The sequence below is a fragment of the Salmo trutta genome, chromosome 20, assembly GCF_901001165.1.
Source record: "Salmo trutta chromosome 20, fSalTru1.1, whole genome shotgun sequence".
Lineage (NCBI taxonomy): Eukaryota > Metazoa > Chordata > Actinopteri > Salmoniformes > Salmonidae > Salmo > Salmo trutta.
The window spans coordinates 28,376,613-28,392,990 of record NC_042976.1 but is presented as its reverse complement, the minus strand read 5'-3'; the positions used below and the strand labels follow the sequence as shown (position 1 = coordinate 28,392,990).

The window sequence follows — 16,378 nt, the reverse complement described above, 5'->3', positions numbered from 1 at the left end:
TTCCCAAAACTTGGATCAGATACAAGTTTTGTAGATTTTACCCTTGCCAAAGTTTAGAATAATCTCATTATTTTGAAGGAGTGCAAGGGCGAATTGAGTTATTACACAAGCACACTTCACAGAGTAGGCGTTCTCTAACAGAAATATGTAGACATACGCTAGAACGGGCCAATAGGATCTCACCAGCTCATGCTTGGCTCTACCCACCTCCTTGTTTGTTCTGCCCACTATGACTCACTTGTTCCCATTGGAAATGACAGGCTGTGGTCTATCTTGGTTTAGTTATAAAATGATTTGCTATGAGGGTGTAGTGGTGTATTAATCTGAGTAGACATTGAGTAGTGTAGTTAGTAAGTCCCTTTGTTAGTTATAGAACAACCCCCTGCGTAAAGTTGTAGTAGTGTCTACCTCTGAGTAGTGTCTTTCTCTTGTCACAGTACTGCAGGCTGAGGAGTTTGATGACGCGGCTGGAGTTGTCATTCATGGTAGTCTTGGCATGACCAAACGCCTCCAGGATACAGTTCACCTACAAGCCACCACATAATATAGAGAGAGACAGTGTAATATACTGTACAATACAACCATCAATATATCCACTGTCCCTTTCTGGGCTGGACATATTCATCACTTCTTTTAGAGAATACATTTTTATACATGCCATCACCAAGACATGCATTGGTGATGGCATGTTCATAGATACACAGTTGTGTTAATGTGAACTAATATTCCTCGGTAATTTGATTCACTGAGGTTTTCTGAAGCAGGTGCTTGAGTGTGAATTACCGCCTGCCGCAAAATGACTTCTGACTGTCGCAATACAACTTCTCTCCACCAGGGGACAATATATCCCCACTGACTGGTTGTCACACTCATTTGTCCCTCTGTGCTCTCTGTGTTGACCCAGATATGTTATCTAGCACCAACCCATGACTTTATCTGTGTAGATACAGTTCCACTATCGCCAAGCAAGAGTTTTTCTCTCCTCCCTGTTCAACAATGACGTGTACCTCTGAGTTGTTAAGGTCATAACAGAAAGTCTAATGAAAAAGTGTTCGGTTTGTAATAAGGAGCACTGCTAGGACTATCAAATAGCAAGATGGTGTTCATCTTCAGTCATTGAGTGTAATAATACTTCCCTAGCATGCTAGACAACAAGAAAACCATTAGAATTCTGACAAAATGTCGATGTAAGGTTGAATGCACTGACAGTAGTCCTTGCTCTTACTAAAGGGCTCTTTTAATCCGCTGCTTCCAGACAAGACTGGTTTAATACAGTATCATTGCAATTGATCACTGCATATAAAACATTCTCACACAATGTCCTAATCATAATGGTTTTTCATGTAATGGTCGCTATGGTAATTTCCTGTCCCATTGTACTCCTCTATGTTCTCCTTCAATGGGTCTCACCAGTATACTTTGAATCCACGGCCAGAAACGATCGCTGAGCACCTCTCGCTGAGCACCATGTCGATTCTCTTATTACTCCTCTCACCTTGGACAGTGAGAGGAGTAATAAGAGAATCGACATCATTTAGATGCTATTCTCTCAGGGACAAATGGGCCAATCACAAACACAATGGGCTTGTGTCATCATACAGAACCTAGCGATGGCTATCAAGGAAATAAAGGAACCTGTACCAACCTGGGGGTTTGATGTAAAGGCCAGCCTGCTAACACAGATCATTTGGTCCATGAATCCATATCTCAAATCACTACACCACAGGGACTCTGTAACAGTGGACTGAACACCCACTGAGCTAGTCTGTCTGTTATGTTCTATTCAACTTCCATTGTCCTCCAAGAGTGGATGAATATTTTTAAGACAACCAGGGCCAGACTCACTTGATTCATCCTGGGCTCAAGAGAGAAGCCTTTGGGGCTGGACCTCACTGCCAGGTGTCTCACTATGTGTTTACAAGCCTCTGTCTTCCCAGAACCACTCTCCCCACTGCAGAAAGAGAGAGAAACACACACAGAGAGAGAGAGAAACACAGAGAGATAGAGAGGTAGAGAGAGAGGTAGAGATAGAGGCTTGTTAATGTAGTAAGGGTGATTAGACATACGTAGCACAAAAAAAAGACAGATGTGTGTGGCTGTGTGTGTCCATGCAAGGCTGTGAATATCTGTGTCTGTGAGTGTATCCATGTGTGTCAACATTGTGCCTGGTCTCAGGTGAATGGGTGTGTTGTGCGGCGTGAGTCATCTGGGTGTAGCCCAGGCTCCTATCTGTCACATCTGTCAAACTCCTCCACCCGCCTGACATCACTCCTCTGGGGTATCATTTCTCTTTCTCAACCCCCCATCCCATTCACAATCTTGCAACTCGTCATAACAATGGTATTGTTTATCAAGTGGACACTATCATAACAACCTAGCCTATGGTTATAATGCAGGTGCTCTGTGACTTTTTAGGAACATTTTGTAATTCATTTTCTTTCTTTATTCTAGTGAAGGCCACTGAAAGTGAAGACCTATGGAAGTTTCTTTGGGTTAGTGGAGATGGCAAGTGGAGCTCATGGTCATATGTACTCTTCATCTAGTTGCTCCTCTGGCATCCACTGAGGTCATTCCGGTTAGGTGAATCCATCCACCTGGCATCTCACTGAGGTCATTCAGGTTAGGTCGACCCATTCACCTGGCATCTCACTGAAGTCATTCAGGTTAGGTCGACCCATCCACCTGGCATCGCACTGAAGTCATTCAGGTTAGGTCGACCCATCCACCTGGCATCTCACTGAAGTCATTCAGGTTAGGTCGACCCATCCACCTGGCATCTCACTGAAGTCATTCAGGTTAGGTCGATCCATCCACCTGGCATCTCACTGAAGTCATTCAGGTTAGATGAATCCATCCACCTGGCATCTCACTGAAGTCATTCAGGTTAGGTTGATCCATCCACTTTCATCTCACTGAGATCATTCAGATTAGGTTGACTGTGGTGAACTGCACTCATCTGCTCCATGGGGGACTTACACTAACAGTTGGACATACTGTAAGATCTGTCTAACTACACAACATGGATACACACACACACACACACACACACACACACACACACACACACACACACACACACACACACACACACACACACACACACACACACAGACAGAGAGAGAGAGCAGAGACCAGCTACTTTACACAGATGGCAGATGGCTTTAGGAGGTAATTTAAGCCCCAACTAATGACAGCACTGTGTGTATTTGTGTGTGTGTATGTGTGTGTATATGTGATTTTGTCCTCCTATTAATGACCCTGCTGAGAGTATGAACACAGCAGTTTACCTCTCTTTTCATTTACAGGGCTTTATTAGAGTTTAAGGGCGTTTTGTGCTTCTGGGCATGTGTCTATACCCTGGCCTCCAGGGATCATGTGTACTGAATGTATATGATTGTGTAGGTGTGTGTACCCTGCCCTTGAGGCACCTAACATTTTGACTGCCTCCAGCCCAGTGGAGCATGGAAGACTGCAAATGAGGTGTGTGTGATGAATAGCCAGCGGCCGAAATGCATTAACTTGCTGCCAGATCCGCTGCGACTCAGCGTGAACGTTGGTGGAGAGCCGTAACGGGTTTAATTGCAATCAGGAAGCTGCCTCCATCCAGCCAGGCACCTGAAGCCATTCATTTTTCTGTGATCGTTTAACAGGTCTGGGCTGAGACTAAGGCTCATTAATCTCTCTGGGAGCATTTAACTGACCTGCAGGGGTGGGTTTGAACAAACTGGGCAGTGGTCCTCATTTGACCATTCACCTACTCTAAATCATTTACTGATGCTGAGTTAACAATCTACATTTCCATTTTAGTCATTTAGCAGATACTCTTATCCAGAGTGACTTACAATTAGTGCATTCATCTAGGTGATACAACAACATATCGCAATCATAATTGGGGGGAGGCATGAAAATTATTTAAGATACTCTTCAAAGGGGGGGAGGGAGCGTGAAAATGATTTATGATACTCTTCAAAGGGGGGGTGAAAAGATTTAAAATACTCTTCAAAAGGGGGGGTGAAAATGATTTTTTTACTCTTCAAAGGGGGGGGCGTGAAAATGATTTAAGATACTCTTCAAAGGTGGGGTGAAAAAGATTTAAGATACTCTTCAAAAGGGGGGGTGAAAATGATTTCGATACTCTTCAAAGGGGGGGTGAAAAGGATTTAAGATACTCTTCAAAGGGGGGGGAGGGGGGGCGTGAAAATTATTTAAGATACTCTTCAAATAGGGGGGTGTGTGAAAATGATTTAAGATACTCTTCAAAGGGGGGTGAAAATGATTTAAGATACTCTTCAAAGAGGGGGGGTGTGTGAAAATGATTTAAGATACTCTTCAAAGAGGGGGTGAAAATGATTTAACATACTCTTCAAAGGGGGGGAGGGGGCGTGAAAATGGTTTAAGATACTCTTCAAAGAGGGGGTGTGTGAAAATGATTTAAGATACTCTTCAAAGAGGGGGGGCGTGAAAATGATTTAAGATACTCTTCAAAGAGGGGGTGTGTGAAAATGATTTAAGATACTCTTCAAAGAGGGGGCGCGTGAAAATGATTTAAGGTACTCTTCAAAGAGGGGGGGTGAAAATGATTTAAGATACTCTTCAAAGGGGGAATGAAAATGATTTAAGATACTCTTCAAATGGGGGTGAAAATGATTTAAGATACTCTTCAAAGGGGGGGAGGGGGCGTGAAAATTATTTAAGATACTCTTCAAAGGGGGGTGCATAAAAATGATTTTAGATACTCTTCAAAGAGGGGGGGGCGTGAAAATGATTTAAGATACTCTTCAAAGGGGGGGTGTGTGAAAATGATTTTAGATACTCTTCAAAGAGGGGGGGGGGCGTGAAAATGATTTAAGATACTCTTCAAAGGGGGGGTGTGTGAAAATGATTTAAGATACTCTTCAAAGAGGGGGGTGCGTGAAAATGATTTAAGATACTCTTCAAAGAGGGGGGCGTGAAAATGATTTAAGATACTCTTCAAAGAGGCAGGGTTTCAGATCTGAATGAAATACTAATGCTTCCTCACAGAGGCCATATTGGCATGTGTTTAGTGAGTGTGTGTGTTTTTTCTCTTTCTGTGTTTGTGTGTACCTGAGGATGAAGCACTGCGGGCGTCGCTCCTGCAGCATCATGTGGTAGGCCCTCTCTGCTGAGGAGAAGATGTGAGGAGGCAGAGAGGAGCACAGACGCCCTGAAGAACTCAGATACAACTGACTCACCTGACAGAGAGAGAGAGAGAGAAAGAGGGATAGAGAGAGAACATACGTGTCATAATCCTTAACAGTTACATAGAGAGAATAGTTACAGCCCATTCTTACATGACACACTGACATGCACGCACACACACGCACGCATGTACACACTCACCACTTGGTTTCATCCTTACATAGATCTAACCTGTGTATACTTTTACAAGTGTGTGTGTCACAGGTTTCCATAAGTTTATGTGTTTGATACCGTTCCATTCCAGATATTACAATGAGCCCGTCCTCCTATAGCTCCTCCCACCAGCCTCCTCTGGTGTGTGTAGAACACAGCACTCTGGCAAAGTGTGGCTTACCACTCACCAATCCCGATACTTTGGCCATGTAAACCAACAGTCAGAAACAGACAGAGCAATTAGTGGTTAGTGGAAACTGTCTGACTCAGTGTGTTGAGGTGGCGTTTTAAAAGGCAGTGTTTCAAAGACTGTTTCATGCTGCTAGTCTATTAGTGTTAAGCTTATCTATTCTCATAGGATGCACTGTAGAGATAGAAAACAGTAGTACACATTGTGTGCCATGCCTCGGCCTGTAACACTGACTGAACACATTGATTTAGCAGAACATCCAACCGACTAATAGCTGAATGCTGACACTGGGCTGGACCGTGTCCGACTGACTGACTGCCACTTAGATCAGACGGGCATGGAGGCAATGGGGAGATTGGTTGTACACAGCAAGGAAGGATGGGGGAGAGAGAAAAGGGATGGAGAAAGAGTGGGAGAAAGGGAGGAAGAGAGGGAAGGGAGGGGCAGGAGCAGAGATAGCGTTGTCTGACTGTTGGAGGACGTCTGAAGGACAGAGCAGCGGAGTTTGAGTTTGAGTAAAATACATACAGAGAGAGGAAAAGCAGAGAAGGAGGGGATGGGCAATGGAGAAAAGAGAAAATACACACATATGCCACCCTGTCACTTGGTTGCCATACAGAGAACACACACACCTACATGTTGCCCTGAAGCCTTACATAACAGCCATTAAATCCTCCCCCACACCTAGTTTATTATATTTCAAGGGTTTCTGTGGCACTAATCATGTACAGTACAGCGTGGCTTCTCTCCACTCCTGTACTAGCCTGAGACACATCAAACACTACATACAATGCCCACAAGCTCCCTATCCCAACCCCAGCCAAGCCCTACAAACCCAACCACTAAAAACCCATTCCCCAGTCCAGCAAGCCCCAAAACCCAGCTCCAAATATCACACCACTCTGCCCAGCCCTTGCCACAGTACCAAACCCAGCCTCGGATCCCTTTCTCAAGCCAGACTCAATCAAGCCCCAGGCAGTCCCCAACCCCAAACGTCTGCCCCATCACAGAGCAGATGTGAGTGGGGTTGGAGGGGAGGAGAGGAAGGGGGTTGTTTTTGGTGGAAGGGGTAGACAGACATCAGAGGGTGACAGCCTGTTAGCAGCAGATCACACATGTTGTGACATATGTCTCTCTCACTCTCTCAGGTGGAGTGTGTGTGCAAGGCTTGGGTGTGTGTTAAATTCTGCCAGATTTAAGGTACAGATATGGTGGGGTGATGGAACTGCCAGGGGAGTCAGGCATCTGTCCAAAACCAAGCTAGGGGTACCCCACCCCCTCCTAAACCCCCGTTTCATGGGCAATCTCTCAGCTGCCATGAGGTCAGCTGAGTGATGATGGTGATGGTGGTCATCTTGTCATATTGTATTTCTTCAGACAGCGAGCACAGATTGTCCCACTAATGTGACTATTCAGCTGTCATTGCTATTGTAGTCACACAAGGCATGGTAAGGCAAACACACCACGTGAGGTACGGCAAACATAGCCTACTATAGGTTAAACCTGTGTCAGAAATAACTAAGAGGGATTACACGTGTACTTTATGTAAAGACTGAAAGAGACATGTTTCTGTCAGTGTTACGTAAATGCACGTCTGATACAGTAAGATGTGTATGCATTACATAAATGCCTGTCTAGGCTACGGCCCAGCAGATATACAGTGTGTGTGTGTGTGTGTGTGTGTGTGTGTGTGTGTGTGTGTGTGTGTGTGTGTGTGTGTGTGTGTGTGTGTGTGTTTTCTGAACAGGATCTCTCCCTGGCCTGGCTAGTGTATAGTGCAGAGTCAGCCCTCCACTGTACATCACTGACAGGAAGACAATACATTATTAATGGACCACATCAAGGCCCATTTCATCCATTCATAATAAACTAATTATACACACAACAGAAAACTCAACACACACACACGCCACATACTGTTAACATATTCTCTGTGTTATATTGACAAGATACATTATAGAGGATATACAAGTACAAAACATGAAGCTACACCCTAGCTAGAGGAAAATAAAGACAAAATGCATGTGTTAGTGTCAGCCTAACCACTAGAAATATATGTTTATTTTGGATGTTTGAAAAGGTCCTGATAATGTCGTAGGCAAAAATGTTGACTGCTCACACTGCACTATGGCATTTTTCGAAGCTCCAGCAAATATTGAGAATACTTGATGATACTTAATGGTATGAAGTCAGTTGATTTGCAGAGCCATCCCCAAACCATCGCCCTAACCTTAATCACTAGGAATGAATGCCTAAACTGTTAACCTTTGAGATGTTTCTGTTCTAACCCTGTAACCACGTGGAATTAAACCTGTAACCATGCGGAATTAATACATAAAAAATAGACGTTCATCCATAATACAGTGGTTTGCGAAAGTATTCATCCCCCTTGGCATTTTTCCTATTTTGTTGCCTTACAACCTGGAATTAAAATAGATTTTTGGGGGGTTTGTGTCATTTGATTTACACAACATGCCTACCACTTTGAAGATGCTAAATCTTTTTCTTGTGAAACAAACAAGAAATAAGACAAAAAAACAGAAAACTTGAGCGTGCATAACTATTCACCTCCCCAAAGTCAATACTTTGTAGAGCCACCTTTTGCAACAATTACAGCTGCAAGTCTCTTGGGGTATGTCTCTATAAGCTTGGCACATCTAGCCACTGGGATTTTTGCCCATTCTTCAAGGCAAAACTGCTCCATCTTCAAGTTGGATGGGTTCCGCTGGTGTACAGCAATCTAAGTCCTACCACAGATTCTCAATTGGATTGAGGTCTGGGCTTTGACTAGGCCATTCCAAGACATTTAAATGTTCCCCCTTAAACCACTCGAGTGTTGCTTTAGCAGTATGCTTAGGGTCATTGTCCTGCTGGAAGGTGAACCTCCGTCACAGTCTCAAATCTCTGGAAGACTGAAACAGGTTTCAGTCAAGAATGTCCCTGTATTTAGCGCCATCCATCATTCCTTCAATTCAGACAAGTTTCACAGTCCCTACCGATGAAAGACATTCCCACAGTATGATCCTGCCACCACCATGCTTCACTGTGGGGATGTTGTTCTCGGGGTGATGCGAGGTGTTTGGTTTGCGCCAGACATAACGTTTTACTTGATGGCCAAAAAGCTCAATTTTAGTCTCATCTGACCAGAGTACCTTCTTCCATATGTTTGGGGAGTCTCCCACATGACTTTTGGCAAACACCAAACATGTTTGCTTATTTTGTTCTTTAAGCAATGGCTTTTTTTCTGGCCACTCTTCCGTAAAGCCCAGCTCTGTGGAGTGTACGGCTTAAAGTGGTCCTATGGACAGATACTCCAATCTCCGCTGTGGAGCTTTGCAGCTCCTTCAGGGTTATCTTTGGTCTCTTTGTTGCCTCTCTGATTAATGCCCTCCTTGCCTGGTCCATGAGTTTTGGTGGGTGGCCCTCTCTAGGAAGGTTTGTTGTGGTGCCATATTCTTTCCATTTTTTAATAATGAATTTAATGGTGCTCCGTGGGATACTCAACATTTTTGATATTTTTTTATAACCCAATCCTGATCTGTATTTCTCCAGAACTTTGTCCCTGACCTGTTTGGAGAGCTCCTTGGTCTTCATGTTGCCACTTGCTTGGTTGTGCCCCTTGCTTACAGGTGTTACAGACTCTGGGGCCTTTCAGAACAGGTGTATATATACTGAGATCATGTGACAGATCCTGTGACACTTATATTGCACACGGGAAGAATTTATTTAACTAATTATGTGACTTCTGAAGGTAATTGGTTGCAGCAGATCTTATTTAGGGGCTTCATAGCAATGAGGTTGAATACATACGCAAGCACCACTTTTCCGTTTGACATTTTTTGTAATTTTTTTAAACAGTTATTTTTTTCATTTCACTTCACCAATTTGGACTATTTTGTGTATGTCCATTACATGAAATCCAAATAAAAATCTATTTAAATGACAGGTTGTAATGCAACAAAATAGAAAAACGCCAAGGGGGATGAATACGTTTGCAAGGCACTGTATGTCAAATGTTGAAGGGACACTATGAGATCTTGTTGGTTACTGTATAATGTGTACTCACCAGTGAAGAGTAAATGGGGAGCTCTTTGTTAGGATTGACCAGGAGGAGAATGTGCCCGATGTAGGTCTGAAAAAAATAACTTGCATTACTTCTTTAACCAAAGAGACATACAGTGAGTGAAATGCATCTCGTTATTAAAATAATGGATTATTACAGTTGAAATATTGTAACATCAGGGGTATACATCTCATCCTGATATACTGGCGTTGAGGCATCTTGTCTTGACCTGAAGCACGGTCAAACTACCAGCCACTAAACTCCTGGGGTAAACACAGAAGTTCACATAGAGCCATACCGTCTTAATTGTTGAAGCACAAAGCCCCATCCCTTTCATGGAGCCTGAAGGTCAACTTAGCACTAACTAAATCCCTTCCCCAAACACAACGAGGGATGGGAGAGGCCTGTGTCAGCACTAATGCTATGGCAAACATGACAACAAACACCATTATGAGAATTACAAAACTCTTCACAAAAGTATTCTCCCCCGCTGCCACGGGGTTGGATATGCTCATTCCCAAATACACGCTCCTGGGGCATGCGTACGCCTTGGTGAACAAGGAAGTGTGATAGAGGTTAGAAAGGCTTTTCTAATGATAACTAAAATGACTCAAATGCAGGGAAAACATAGTCAACAATATTACTGTAATGAGCTTCAGGGGTTCACGGGATACTGCTGAGACATATGAATAGAATGTTGCCAAATAGCGGTCTGCTCGGACATGAGACCCTGTCAACGTTTGAAAAAAATCAATGCAACATGTAATCAACTTGACATTTAACGGCAACTAACGCTGCAAATCACTTAAAAAACATTACCACCAAAACCCCTTTTTATAAACACAAATAGCAAAAACTGCATGGAGATAGAGAGGTATTCTTATTCCATTTCAATAGCTATTCGTTCTTCCAACGCACAGACCCTGAGGCTGTTTAGATGGGCTACTAACTGCCAAAATCCCTTCCTCTGACTGAGACATAGAGTAAACCCTAACCCTTACAGCTACTACTGTACAGTTACAAGCTGCTAGCCCTACCTCCCACACAAATACCCTGAGGCTGGCTAATTGCTAAACGCTAACCCTCTGTCCCCTAGGAGTGCCCTGCTGGGGTTGGATAGGACGTGTTATCACTAAAACGCTAACATGCTGCTTTGCCTATCCTCAGGCCTGGGCTGAAGGTTAATGAGTTTCAAAGTTACCCACAGACACTGTTCTAAGGTCAGTTTTGCATTTTAACCCCTAATGGCAGGGTTAGATGATTCTAGATCTGTGCCAGAGGGTAACTTTAACGCAAAGCAAGTTAACTGTGACCCTTACACTTAATCACATGCTCTCAATCTTATATAGTAGCATCAAGAACAAAACTCAAATTCCACTCCTTCACAACCACCATCAAATCTTCCCAACTGTCATCCATCCCTCCCACAACCCTCTCCAGTCCCTGGGCTTGGCTGTGTACCATCCCTCCATCCCAGCACAAAGCAGGAGGCTGGAGCCCAGTCATCAAAGTCCCAGTCTCTGACCACCCTGCTGGGGAGCATATGGAACATTACAATGGCTTTGTCCTCTCTCTCTTCCCTCTCTCCATGGTTTCCTCTCTCTCTCCCTCCTCCACCTCATGCTCCTCTCTCATTTTCTCATCTGCCTCCTCTCTCCATGCTCTCTTCTTCCTCTTCTTCCTCCTCCTCATCTTTTCCCATCATCTCTTTTTTATTCCCTTCTCCTCGTCTCATTCTATCCCCCTCTTCTCTGTTCTCTCTCAATCTACCTCCTCCTCTCTTACCTCCCCTCCATCTGTAGTTCAGTAACAACAGGCTATTGTAGCCTCTTCACACACAGTGATGCGGATAACCACATTGATCTGGTTCCTGTCTTTATACAGCACAGTCCCTCATGCTGAGCTATAGACCAGACAATAGACTCAGGGAGATTGGGACAATGAAAGGTGGTTAAAATGACCAGAAACCGAAAGGAAAAGGGGTGTACAGTATTTCTTATAAATGTAGTCATGGATTTCTTCCATCGAACCAAACCAGCATTGATTCTCCAACATAGGAAATGTCTCTTTTGTGAGTGTGTGTGTCTGTGTGAATTTGTGCATTAATGTGGGTGTCTGTGTATCCGTGCATGTACATGTGGCTCTTAGTAGTTATATTCATCCCCCCAGCCATGGCTCAAAGTCCCTGGGCAGCAGACAGTGAGTCTCCTGGGCCACCTTCCAGACACCAGGCCCTGGCCAGAGCTCACACAAACCCATCACACAACAGCCACTATCCCAGAACAGAGAGCTGGAAGACTGACTCAAAAAACATACCACCCCTACAACTCACACTAGCACAGTTACCATTGCCTGGCCTGGCAACAGAGAGACCAAAAACAGGACTCCCTCCCCTGTCCCAGCAATTGCCAAAAACACCTATCTCTGTCACTGGCCTGCTGGGCTGGAGGGTGCTGCTGGGCTGGAGGGTGCTGGTTCGCCTCCCCAGCTCTGGATCTGGGCAGAGTCAAGGGGAAAGACTGCCCATTGTCCAAGCTGACATCTCATACATCACTCCAATTGTATGTCTGTGTGTCCATGTGTGTGTGTGTGTGTGTGTGTGTGTGTGTGTGTGTGTGTGTGTGTGTGTGTGTGTGTGTGTGTGTGTGTGTGTGTGTGTGTGTGTGTGTGTGTGTGTGTGTGTGTGTGTGTGTGTGTGTGTGTGTGTGTGTGTGTGTGTGTGTGTGTGTGTGTGTGTGTTCTACCTACATAAATCTGGTCATTGCCAAAGCGTTTCTGCATCTCGTAGAGCAGGCTGCTGTTTGTGAGTTCACTGAGAGACGCCAGGTCATCATTAGGCGCCGGAGGCATCAGCTTCACCTGCAACACAACACCACACAGGTTACCATAGTAACCACACATGGTTTTGGTGCATGTGCACACTTTCTCATACTGTACATGTAAACTTTTCTGTAGTAGAGATGTGAAGTATATAGCAGTAGTGCACATATTTAGTGTACACTATGTTGTAGTGCAGATGTTGATTGTACTTGCCTGCTCCAGTTTGCTGTAGGGTTCTGTAGGTCCGTCCAGACCGTTGTCCAGAGAGGGTTGTCTGCTCAGCCCCCCTCCCACCTCACTGAACATGGCACACTTCTCCAACAGACTGTCCCTCTTAGAGAGGGACATGGACAGGGGGGTGCTACAGGGTAGGGGTGGGGGTAATAGGATTACTAAGGGTATCATTTGCTTTTGAATACTGATATCGAAACACACTTGAACTATAATTAATGCATAATATAGATAAGTGAGGTCATATGATCATTTGATGAATTGATAAAAACTCACAGGTTCTTGACGGGGATGGTGTGGTCGTGTGCACCTCCATCATAGCGCTCATCTGAAGGGGGCGGGGGCACAGAGGGGTCCTTCAGTCTCTCTACCCAGCATTCCTCTGCTCTCAGCAGCATAGCCATGATGGGGTCAGATGCTGCTATGCCTGGAACCAGGACAGAGAGCAAAGGGGGTTAAGAGAGTAACCACTAAGGGTAACCACTTGTTTACTGTTCAATTAATGTTGGTAATCAGTTTATAATAGCAATAAGGCACATCAGAGGTTTGTGGTATTTAAACTTGCTTAAAGAAGCAGTCCGGGATCTTAAGAACTTACAAATTCATAACCTATTGTACAAATTTGAATTTGTAACATTTCATACGAATTGCACCAAAAAAAGGTAACATATCATAAGCAATGGATGACGTAGTACAGAATTGTCGGGGACTCGTTTTGGCTCGTGAACACTACTTTCAAAATGACTGGTTGAAATCTCTGGAGCATGACTTTAATTATAGTGGACAGAAGACATTTAAGTCACTGATGGTAACTTTCAGTGCTTTCAATCATAGAGTGCTTTAAATTAGCCTATATCTAGTTTGCAAAGATGTGGAATGTTGCGTAGACATTGACTTTGAACACCAGCCAATCAACGAGACACATGAAATGTCCTCCAAGATCAATACGCTGAACATTAATGACAAGTAATATAGACGTACCATCCAAAGCTCTGAATCATTCTAGGCTAATTCACTAAGGGCCTCGTCCTAACCCACTGACCCCCCCTCACATCCATATGGATGTGCCTGTGCAGAGTGCAAACCCCATGGACGACCTATCCATCTGAGCTTCAGAGACAGGGGGAGTGAAGATACCCTCAGTCTTTAATGAGGTCTAAAAGGGCACAGGGGAGGAGTATGGCTACTGTATATCCCCTCTTTTATTTCATAGAGAGTGACAACCCCCTAGACACCCATATCCCCACCTCTCTCTCTCACACACACACACACACACACACGTTGGGGGGGAGTCTAAGTGAGAAATATGTCATTCTCTCTGTCTCCCTGTGGTGTCACATCTATCCCTGAGTTAAGCCTACATGTTAGAATGGACTATAGATTACTGCTAGAGAGTCTGTGGTGTGATTACACCTGGGGAGGGGATGGAGTAAGGAGGGGACTGCAATAGGCCTACAGTATCTCACACTATGATGGGGAGGTTGGTATGGAGAACATGAGTCTCTCTCCTCTGCTTCCATAAGTGAGGTCCACTGATGTTCAATGCTTGAGACAGTCTTTACATTACACACTACAATTACAAAGTTTCATTAGCCATTCTCTGGGGGTTTCAAAGACATTGCAATTCAACATTGCTGTGGCATTTCTGCTAACACATTTGGTTGCTAAGAAGCAGCTCTTGTAGTATGTTGTCCATAGTAAGGCTGGAATGATACCAATATTGCGATAATCGTTAGCATCGTGGCAAGGAAACAAAACACAAAGCGGATTTCACTTCTTCAGGAAAATAGCCCTAATGTTGGAAACAAACATCAGTTATGTATATTCCAAGCACACAATATTTTATATACAGAAGGCTTCTGAGATTGGTCTGCTTCGTGTTTTCATTTTTGCCATATAAAAAATATTGCGAGAATGGTATCGTCACAGACCTAGTCCATAGCAGCTCAAAGAACAAAGTCTATTTTCCCTGAGGAGTTGTATGCTAGTGTTGTTCAGCTAGGGAGCCCAGGGTAAAAGACAGGTAAGACATAACATCAGCACCAGCAGGAAAGGGTCTGTTAATAGATTCATCTCTGTAGACAGAGAAGATAGATACATAGATACATCTCTGTAGACAGAGAAGATAGAACCCAAATGAGCTCTAGTGTCTGTGTGTTATTGCAAATAGTGAAAAGGAGCAGTCTCTCAACTCCTCACACACACACACACACACACACACACACACACACACACACACACACACACGGCACACACGGCACACACACACACCCACGGCACACACACACTCATGCATACACACACTCATGCATACACACACTTAGATTAAATGAGAAGGAATCATGTTAGTGTGGTCATACTCTCATAGTCTCTTCTGCTTCTATACATAAATGACAGATAATTCACTTCAGTAATGATATTCTACTTTCATACCCATTATGGAATGAATCAAATTAGTTCTGATGATTAATTCTGAACACCTCCATTCTATTCTCTCAGTGTGTGTGTGTGTGTGTGTGTGTGTGTGTGTGTGTGTGTGTGTGTGTGTTTGTGTGTCCAGAGAAAGAATCAGGTAGAGTGTGAAGTGTTCATTTTATGTTTGGTTTATGGATGAGCTTGTCCTCATTGGGCAATGACATACAGTGTCTTCGGAAAGTATTCAGACCCCTTGACTTTTTCCACATTTTGGTACGTTACAGCCTTATTCTAAAATTGATAAAATATATATTTTTTTCTCAGCAATCTACACACAATACCCCATAATGACAAAGCGAAAACAGGTTTTTAGAAATGTTTGCTCATTTATTAAAAATATAAAACATAAATACCTTATTTACATAAGTATTGAGACCCTTTGCTAAGAGACTCGAAATTAAACTCAGGTGCATCCTGTTTCCATTGACCATCCTTGAGATGTTTCTAAAACTTGATTGGACTCCACCTGTGCTAAATTCAATTGATTGGACATTATTTGGAATGGCACACACCTGTCTATATAAGGTCCCACAGTTGACAGTGAACGTCAGAGCAAAAACCAAGCCATGAGATCAAAGGAATTGTTCATAGAGCTTCGAGATAGGATTGTGTAGAGGCACAGATCTGGGGAACGGTACCAAAACATTTCTGTAGCCTTAAAGGTCCCAAAGAACACAGTCGCCTCCATCATTCTTAAATGGAAGAAGTTTGGAACCACCAAGACATTTCCTAGAGCTGATCGCCCAGCCAAACTGAGCAATCAGGGGAGAAGGGCCTTGGTCAGGGAGGAGACCCAAGAACCTGATGGTGACTCTGACAGAGCTCCAGGGTTCTTCTGTGGAGATGGGAGAACCTTCTAGAAGGACAACCATCTCTGCAGCACTCCACCAATCAAGCCTTTATGGTAGAGTGGCAAGACGGAAGCCACTCCTCAGTAAAAGGCACATGACAGCCCGCTTGGAGTTTGCCAAAAGGCACCAAAAGACTCTCAGACCATGAGAAACAAGATTCTCTGTTCTGATGAAACCATGTTGGAACTCTTTGGCCTGAATGCCAAGAGTCAAGTCTGGAGGAAACCTTGCACCATCCCTATGTTGAAGCATGGTGGTGGCAGCATCATGATGTGGTTTTTCAGCAGCAGGGACTGGGAGACTAGTCAAGATCGAGGCAAAGACGAACGGAGCAAAGTACAGAGATATCTTTGATGAAAACCTGCTCCAGAGAAC

General features: G+C 44.0%; 1 protein-coding gene across 1 annotated transcript in view; it reads right to left on the bottom strand.

The window, feature by feature from the left end:
- Nucleotides 1-16,378, bottom strand: part of LOC115155830 (unconventional myosin-XVI-like) — a 181,558-nt gene that overhangs the window by 99,163 nt on the left and 66,017 nt on the right. The window contains 7 exon segments of the mRNA XM_029702807.1: nucleotides 409-526; nucleotides 1,846-1,951; nucleotides 5,086-5,213; nucleotides 9,630-9,695; nucleotides 12,375-12,485; nucleotides 12,660-12,807; nucleotides 12,954-13,104. Coding sequence (XP_029558667.1) covers nucleotides 409-526; nucleotides 1,846-1,951; nucleotides 5,086-5,213; nucleotides 9,630-9,695; nucleotides 12,375-12,485; nucleotides 12,660-12,807; nucleotides 12,954-13,104 — 828 coding nt within the window.